The sequence below is a fragment of the Sycon ciliatum genome, chromosome 9 (assembly GCF_964019385.1).
Source record: "Sycon ciliatum chromosome 9, ocSycCili1.1, whole genome shotgun sequence".
Lineage (NCBI taxonomy): Eukaryota > Metazoa > Porifera > Calcarea > Leucosolenida > Sycettidae > Sycon > Sycon ciliatum.
The window spans coordinates 20211072-20220943 of record NC_088651.1 but is presented as its reverse complement, the minus strand read 5'-3'; the positions used below and the strand labels follow the sequence as shown (position 1 = coordinate 20220943).

At 45.2% G+C, this 9872-nt stretch overlaps 1 protein-coding gene across 1 annotated transcript; it reads left to right on the top strand.

The window, feature by feature from the left end:
• Positions 1-7152: 7152 nt before the first annotated feature.
• Positions 7153-8714, top strand: LOC135824780 (collagen alpha-2(IX) chain-like). Its single transcript, XM_065337486.1, has one exon. It carries the CDS (start codon positions 7239-7241, stop codon positions 7893-7895), a length of 657 nt encoding a protein of 218 aa, XP_065193558.1. The 5' UTR covers positions 7153-7238; the 3' UTR covers positions 7896-8714.
• Positions 8715-9872: the final 1158 nt, after the last annotated feature.

The window sequence follows — 9872 nt, the reverse complement described above, 5'->3', positions numbered from 1 at the left end:
ACCCCAAGACTTAGGAGCTGCAGCGCTGCGACATACTTCTGGTGCTGCTGCCGCTGCAGCGCCTTCCTCGCTGAGTGGTAGGGGCTCTACTGAGCCGGTCGTCCTTTCATCTCCGCTCGCGTCTTCTTCAGCATGCAGACTGCCTGCGCAACCCTCAGCATATTTCCCTGACATTCTGTTGGCAAGGCTGGCGCATGCCAGAATTAGAGGGAAAAGAGAAACCACACTGCAAATACGGCCACATCTCCAATGGCCTTCCTCTCCTGTGCAGGTCCCACTTGTATAAACTGAAATGCGCAAGGAAGAACACAAACCAATCGTGATGGACTTTCGCGGGCTAGGCAGTGTTAATGGGTACAAGAGCGAAACTAACGAAGGTATGTCCGCGAGGTTTGCCAACTTTAGCGAATAGACAGACCGTAAAAGCATCACACCAGTGATGTATATAATGATGTTCAGCGCTATCCTAGTGATTCTCACCCCTCCACGCCGCCAGTGCCTTGTAAACTGACTGAGACCTGGGCTTCGCGTGTCCGCCAGATAGTTCAAAACGTCTCGCACATGATACCATGAAGTTCCAGTTTGTAGCTATGACCAACATATTCATGGCTCTACACATGGAAAGTTGGGTGTGGTCCTCGAAAGAGTGCTCAGCGCACCGGGGTGCAGAGCTTCATACAAAAGGAATAGAATGGGGTGCGGAGCTTGGGTTGGGTGAAACTCGGAGTCACAGCCAACCCAAGCTCCGTACCCCATTCTATTCCTCTTTTTTTTTTTTTGTATTCATGGCTCTAGCTGTGAAGATGAGAGGCAGCAAATGGAGGTGGTTTGAAAAGGTACATTGGAGAAAACCTCTATTTACAAAGTTAGCGTAAAGCGCAAAGCTCGAGCATAACGGAGCAGTAAGGATGTGTGAGATTCATGCATGCATGTTCCGGTCACACATGCTGCGGATACGTTTGGTAATTTCACGTTACCATGGGGAAATACGTGACTCGGTGCTTGTTAAAGTGTTGAAAATAGGAATGATCTAGCTTCTCTCATTCAACAGCTTTTTGGCGGTATTTATTATTTTCCCTTTAGTGATGCAGAGGTTGCTCGTACATACTTGAGTATATTACCTTAGCTGCCGGATTCCTACAGAGTAGGCGCAGAGGCACGCAACAGTGGCATTACGCATTTAAAAATGATTAAACTTCATTCACCAGTTTGGAATTTCTTCTTCTTATCATCTCTAAACATTACTTTGACACATGTCCTAATTGGCTGGTGGTGACTCTTGCGTAAATGCATGCGTAGATAATACATTTTTGGTAATATTTTCTGCCTCCGTCCTACTTTCTAAACATTATGTCACCATATACCCATCACGGAGAACAGAATCGCCTGCGTGCCTTTTTTGAGCTGCCCTGTTGCTTCTGAGTGAGAGTCTGTAACCTGATGCAAAATTTTCCTCAGTTCTGATACTCAAGCAGAACGGCGGTTTTCAGTCTTGCAGAGAACTGATCTTTAAAACTCAAATGATTTATTTTTAGGATTCCCTTCGCATGCGCCGTGCAACTATGACTTACAGCGAAGTTCTCGTTTCACGGCATATCGCCCACGTACTTGTAACAAAATAGTAACCGTGTTTCGCTCTTAGGCGCTCAATGATTCTTCAGTGCGCATTCAACGATTTAAACGATGGTGTTTATGCACTGCACAAACCGGCGCAGTTGCATAGGAATCACTTGTGACTAGGAACCAAGTATGCTTTTCAAAACGGCTTATCTAGGGATTCAGGCGGAAGAGGTTAAATCGATACTCGATAAAGATTTGCAAGTACACGGCGGTCTGAAGAGTCTGACGAGTGCCGCCTATCCTTCCCGTAACCAAATGCGCTCGGATTCTTTATTGCTCTGGAAAGATTCATTCTTGAGAAAAAAGAAGATAAGACCGTACAAGTGATGTAGTTGATAGACATTCTACATTCTACATTCTACATTCTACATTCTACATTCTACATTCTACATTCTACATTCTACATTCTACATTCTACATTCTACATTCTACATTCTACATTCTACATTCTACATTCTACATTCTACATTCTACATTCTACATTCTACATTCTACATTCTACATTCTACATTCTACATTCTACATTCTACATTCTACATTCTACATTCTACATTCTACATTCTACATTCTACATTCTACATTCTACATTCTACATTCTACATTCTACATTCTACATTCTACATTCTACATTCTACATTCTACATTCTACATTCTACATTCTACATTCTACATTCTACATTCTACATTCTACATTCTACATTCTACATTCTACATTCTACATTCTACATTCTACATTCTACATTCTACATTCTACATTCTACATTCTACATTCTACATTCTACATTCTACATTCTACATTCTACATTCTACATTCTACATTCTACATTCTACATTCTACATTCTACATTCTACATTCTACATTCTACATTCTACATTCTACATTCTACATTCTACATTCTACATTCTACATTCTACATTCTACATTCTACATTCTACATTCTACATTCTACATTCTACATTCTACATTCTACATTCTACATTCTACATTCTACATTCTACATTCTACATTCTACATTCTACATTCTACATTCTACATTCTACATTCTACATTCTACATTCTACATTCTACATTCTACATTCTACATTCTACATTCTACATTCTACATTCTACATTCTACATTCTACATTCTACATTCTACATTCTACATTCTACATTCTACATTCTACATTCTACATTCTACATTCTACATTCTACATTCTACATTCTACATTCTACATTCTACATTCTACATTCTACATTCTACATTCTACATTCTACATTCTACATTCTACATTCTACATTCTACATTCTACATTCTACATTCTACATTCTACATTCTACATTCTACATTCTACATTCTACATTCTACATTCTACAGCGTATGGTATGAAAATAGAACGGAGTATAAGGGATAATAATATTGTGGAATTGGAAACAGCTTCTTCTTGGATCTGAAAACAATCCTGGTGTGTTAATTCAATTTATTACATTGTATAACTGCACAATAGCTAGAGTTCCCAGATTGCCTAGAGTGCTCAACATCACAAGGATGGAGCATTACCACAAAGTTATGTCATTGTATAACTGCATATCGTGCTAGAAGGAATTGATCGAGTATTATATAATTAGGATGTAGTTCCTCATACATGTCTAACAGGTGAGTGTACACTGATGTCGCAAAGAAAATGATCTATTTATCAATGAGAATATGATATTAGAGGGGATAGAGAGCAGTGTTGTTACGAAGCCACTTTCAGCTCCACCGCCGCTGTAGCTGCAATGCAGTATGTCTAGCCGCGGTAGTAGGTCATGGCTCCGTGGCAGGTGATCTGAAGGCCAGTGCGTACCTTGTGCCAGACGTAGGGGAGAGTAATGTCCAGGTAGGTAGCCTGTGGGTTCAGCTTGATGTGCGAGAACACGTGACCGAGCTCCACTGTGCATACTGGATCGCCCAGGTAACTGGTCTTGAACGGAATGCGCAGAGTGTGTCCGCTGTTCATCAGGGTTGCACCGCTGGGAACGAAATTGGCCACCCCGCCGACGCTGACGGAGCTGTTGCCACCAGCGCAGCTCGCGAACTTGCTGTAGGCAAAGATGCAGTTGAGCAGGCTGATTCTGTAGGGGTTGGGGCCGTGCAGAGATGGGTTGGAGAAGACAATCTGGACTGGGATGAAGGTGATCACTCCTGGTGAACCGGGCATACCTGGCTCACCATCTTCTCCATCCTGACCATCCTCACCTGCAGGGCCCATCGGACCTGCCTCGCCCATGGGTCCCATGTCTCCATCAGCACCCGCAGGTCCCATCGGGCCTTCAGGTCCTGTATCACCTTTCGGGCCGCGGACGGGCTTGAAGCAGGTCTGTCCCGATCCATGACCTGTGGCTGAGGCCAGGCCAACCGCCAGAAGGAGGCAGAAGCTAGCGATGAGGGCACGCATTCTGGAGGTAGAACAAGGATAAATTTCGAACTTACTCTGATACTCTTGGATTCGCTCTGAAGGCTGCTGGAGCTGTTCGATGATTTCTGTTGGCAGAATCTTCCGCTTTTATACTCAACAGAAACCTGCATCTACATGTACATGTACATGTACTCCAGACTCTCTCATAGTCATACAGCTCGTGGCTGTCGATCCGAAGTCATCCTACTGGCGGATGGCATCAGGCTTGAAAATCCCTTTCCTTACCCAGCAGCCGGCACTGCACTGGGCATGGTACAGTGTTGTCATCGGAAAACCGAAGACTGCTGTAGCGACATTTGACAAGGGTTTTCACACTTGCTGAAAGGATGGAAGCCGTAATAATATTATAATTATTATTAAGGATATACAGTACACCATGATCCATCTATACATGTATGTACAGACCGATCTGGCACAAGCGGAGAAGTAAGTACCACTTTGCAGATTGTACCGCTTAGAGTAGGAAAGAGCCGGTTAGGGCAGTCTGCCACTACACAGAATGAACATGTATCTGGGAGTTTGAAAAAAGGACCTGTCAGTTCTGCGCTAGCGGATATACTGACAATTCACCGCGAGATCAAACTCTGAGCCCCAACCGGTCTGCTTTCCCGGTGTTTCACTCATCCCGGACTTTGCCATCGGCCAGTGATCTATGTGGGGTTTGGAATGCCGCACCTTACACGGTGAGACCCCATGAGCGTTCTTTCAGTACATTTACTTCGGGTGACTATGTGCATGTACCATAGAAGTCCGTATTAGAATTCAACGCAGCAGCCACCAATGCCAAACTGGGAGATTATGACACTGTGTCGGAAATGGTCATTACACCTCCAAACATTGCCGTCCACTAGAAACATTCCACCGAACAGAACGATACAATGTATTTGGATAATGTGTTCATGCGAGAATTCGGGGCCTTTGCTGGACATATTGGGCACTGGTGGCACTTGTGTTCTCCCCGCATTGTTCTTTATCCAGATGGATGCGCACCGTGATTCATTTACTGCGAAGTACCTGTATATTCTCAGCAACATGCATGATCATAAATATACAGTCGGATGTCGTTTCCCTAGACATGATGCTAGTAGTAGCAAGGGTGTGTGAGGGCTTTTGGAAGTGGAAGCGACCAATCGCAAAAGGAGGGAGTGGGATGTGAAGGGAGGGGGGGTCCGGGGCCGTCCACCGGTAAACTTGCGTGAACAAGACAACAAATCCTTCGTTCTGGGCACTTTTTGCAGATTTCTCGCTGACTTTAAGTCGTAGAATGTCACGGTCAGACGAGACGTGCATGTCAAGTGGTATGTACAGTTGTCCGTGGAGATGCCCGATTTAAAACTCTAACGATATTGTACATGCACATCAAATGACTGGAATTATAGGACGCCTTATGACCCTTGGGCATACATGTACATGTATCTCTCTGTGTTGCCGATATACCCGATACTGCTATTTTTTCATGCAGTTGGTTTCGAGAATTTCCTAAAACAATCATTCTTGGCAATGTTGTTAGTGTCCATGTATGTACAATCCCGGGCATCTCCACGGACAACTCTGCATCTCTCGTTCTGTTCAATGCAGCAACGTAGACATCGTGGGGTTTATTTCATTGTTGTGACCGGCCCGGTTTGCCCCTTCCTCACCGCTAGCATGAGTACCTGTACATCCCGGTTGCTTTTAGCAAGAGTTTGCGAGCGCACGCCTGAGAAATGTGCGGTGAAAATTAGAAACCTGGTGCAGTCTGAAGAGGCCACTTACTCCGGCACTCACATGCACACCGTGTTGCAGTGCCAGTTGATTTGTGGGTCGAGCACGTGTCGACGTGCTGTGCTGAGGATTAGGATTGTACTTCTGCGCAAGTGAGAAGAGTGAAGCTGCGGAGCTCTACACAATCCTGAAGAAACTCACGTGCATTTGAATTACACGCCCTTGGCCTTGGCTGAGCATGATCATTGTATTCATGTACATGAACGAGATGTACATTTTCACGTGTATTTTGTATGTGCATCTTATGTATCCGTGAACCCTATGAGTACGAGACAGGGCTGGATAGCCTTGGAAAAGGGTGTGAGTAGGTGGCTTTACCCGTGTCTCCCATCACAATTTCCAGGCCACTATTGTAAAAAAATTCCAAATCCCTTCAACAGTCCTTCAAACGTCTCCGTAGGCAGTTTGGCGTCCGTGACAAATGTCGTTTGGTCAGTTTGTTCATAATAATAATATACATTGTACTTGTGTTTGGGGCACGACTGACGTTTGAAACTCGCAAAATTTCCTCCTCACCATGCTGTTAGGATGATCTGAGCGTTATAGAGACAAATGTCACGCCAGAGGAATGTGGACAGTTCCGATAACCTTTTTAGGAGCTATCAAAATTAATCAAAATTAATATCGGAGTAAGTACATGTAATTTTCAACAATAATGGAGATTATTTTGGGACTCCCCACGCATTAGTTTGTGCGGGGAGTGTGTGGGTACAGCGAGGCCTACAACCCACAAGGGCTGTATGTTTGAGCGCAGTCTGCACAGAACGAATTTTGCTCGATGTCTGGATTTGGGCGGTCACAAATGGATTCCGCTTGCTACAGGGTGACCGGTCCGGCAAGCACAGGTTTTAACGTTACAGTGGAAGTACAAGAACACTACATGAGCGCCCATGCTGGGCCATAGTGTCATGGCTCTCTTTCGCCATCAGCTACTACGAGTCTGAAGTAGCGCTGAGTAACAAATGCTCCAAGGTCTGCCGGCACTATGCCGCACGACGTAGGGACGCATGCCGATCACCATCACAACCCGGACTACGGAGAAAACATTGTTCATTATATTCGGTCCATTAGCGTTTTTGCTCGCGAGGAAGACGGGTACAACGTGCATGTGTACTGCGCAATCTCGCCAGATGCCAATAATTATGGTCATAACGATCACGGGCACACGTACAGGCAGTGCTCAAGGTCGTAATGGAGTGCCGCAGTCTACAATGGCTACATTTGATCGCCAGGGATCCCCAAGTGCTGAGTAAGCTGGATCAGCCAGTACTAGTAGGGGCAAGAGCCCCTCTGCTCAGATGAAAGTCTGAGGAGCAGACCACTGCTATAAAAGAAAAGCTGTTTATGAAATTGCAAGACAAAAGTTGTTGTTGAAGACAGAATTGTTTTATTCAAGCACTTCTGACTATCAAAATATGAAGTTTTTCTTGCTCGCAGCCCTAGCATTGGGCATCAGTGCTCAACTAGTCTGGGCCACCGGGTATTCTAATCAGGTATGCCTCAAGCTGCCTCAGGGCCCTAAAGGACCCAGAGGTATGATGGGGCCAGATGGTCCTGAAGGTCTGCAGGGCCAGGACGGTCAGCAGGGCGAAGAAGGACCAATGGGTCCCTCCGGACCCGAAGGGCAGGACGGAGAGGATGGTGAACCTGGAATGCCTGGTAGACCAGGTAGCTCCGAGCTGCGCAGTATTCCGATCAGCCTGGCCTTCTCCAACCCATCCCTGCATGCACCAAACCCGTTCTACATGAGTCTTCTCTACTCTTATTTCAATGGTCGCTACTTCGTGGGAACTCCCAACCGACAGCGCTCTCTGGGCGGGAATGCCAACTTCAACATCGCTCGCACGGCTGTCAAGCTAGTTCGCTGGGGAACGGAGATTCGTATTCCATTTGTGAAGTCTTACGAAGGCTCTCCCGTATGCAAGGTTCACTTCCAGGACATTTTCAGCCACGCAAAGGTCTATGCTACCAGCTCCTTCCTCGCTATCAAGCTGCCCACCATCTGGAAAAGGAGAAAGACACACATCCAGGCTGTCTGCTGGGGTGCTTTCCCCAAGCCAGCCAAGAACTAGTCAGTGCGGCAGCGACGACTGGTTAAAGTGACTAAGATCAGCTGTTATGTTCTATTCTTCACGCGTTTACGCCTAATGCTCTTCATTCCGCAAAAAAAGAAAATCCTCCCCTACAGCTCTAACACTGCTCTTTTACTCCAATCACAGAAAGGCCTGGGATAGGCAATTTGCTTTCTCCAATGTAACTCCGAGAGGTTGGCACGTTCAGTATTCCCTCTTCATACATGATCCGATCAAAGTTCCAGATCCCTTTATGCATGAGTTTAGTATTCTCTCTACACATATGCCTCAGTTAGCGGTCGTCATCTGTTCTATTGGGAACGGACAAGGAATGCCACCTTTTTCTGAACAAAAAGTGTGAACTTGAAACCTGAAGTCCACATCATGGTTATCAGCTTTCAGAAAGTCTTTATGCTGTTTTTAATGTATTCTTTGTTCACCTCAAAGACATATTTTATATATTTTACAGTCCTTGCCGCTTACTACTATCTCCTTCTTTCCATTCATCTAATATTGTGCTCTAAGTACAGTTGCGCTCGATGAAATCCGATCGAAAGTGCAAATGTGGAACCCTCAACTGTTACTTGCACGGCCCTTGACGCCCTGGCAGTGGCACATACATGTACGTGCGGCTAGATGTACCCATTTACAAACACAGTGATGTAATTGGACCTATTCTAGGGCAGCAGCTTTGCGCTTTTGGTCGGATTTCAGTGAGCAGCACTGAACATGTACATGGCTGCATAATGTTTTTAACGTTTCCATTCATAAAGCAGCAACAAATGATTCAGTTGAGGATTTTATACTGAATTCATCCAAGTTCGGTCACCCAGAACAGTTATAACATTTCCTATTGGGCGTCTCGACCTCGGGCAAGATCACTCACAGACCTCGGTCAAGATCAGAGCGTCTGGCCCTCGCAACTGTGTAGGATTGTGTATTTGCTCACAACCAAATTTTTAGAGAAAATGAAATAAAAGGTATTAGCTGGAGAGATCACATCGCAAGCCAGTATACATGTAAGTATCCGGCGCTTTTCAGTCAAATAAATTAATTCGTAACGAGAAAGGCATGGCAATGTATAACGCAGAAATGGTGACTGCCCGAAATCATTGTTTTGTATACCGACAGTGAAGTACGGACACCGCAGTCCCTGAATCTGAGAGCTTCAACTTTAATATATATTTTTTAAGTTAACAACTGAGAAATGTGCGAATAACATTGTGGGCTACATGAGCCTGAGCTGAGGCTGTGCGCTGGTACGTAACAATCATGGTCTTAGTTAACGTTTGGACCGGAACTGCACTAGGCTATAGTAATAGTATAGGGCGCATGTGTTCACAGCGGTGCAGATATCGCGCTACGGCTCAACCAGTACTGATGCACTGTGAGCACTAGCAGCTAGCAGCAGTGCGCTAAGAAATACACAGCTAACAGGCGCGTCTACCATCCGCACCGCGCACCACGCAAGTGCTCCTAGAGTACAATGTCATGTGGATTATCTGGCCACGGATCTTTGACTTTGGTGTCGAAACATATCTGGCTCGTCTTGATCTTTCAGGCGCTAGGCTGGGTCAGCCGTTATATTGTACTATGATACAGTCCTTCTACATTTATACATGACATGCCGCATGACATTCTGTAATGGTTTGTGGTAATACAGTAGTTCGATACATGTCCTGGCACAATTAGTTAGTTGCGAAGATTGTACAGTTCTATCGTAGACTGTAGTACTAGTACAGTAGTGGATGCGCGTGAATAGCACGGTAGGTGTGTACCACGCTGTTCCATTGCTACTTCATGATTCACTGCGTTCAGGTAACTGGTTAGTTGAGTAATGTCGTAGAACAATAGTGTGCGCTTCAGTTCGATTCCGCAGCAGTATACCTGAATCATTGCCATTGCCATTGGACAACGCTCATGGTGAGTACAATCTTGCTCAAGATTAGCTGCGCAAGATGACTTACCCGAGATCTA

Excerpts from the sequence above, each read along its gene's own strand:
- LOC135824780 (XM_065337486.1), top strand. The coding sequence starts at position 7,239 with ATGAAGTTTTTCTTGCTCGCAGCCCTAGCATTGGGCATCAGTGCTCAA.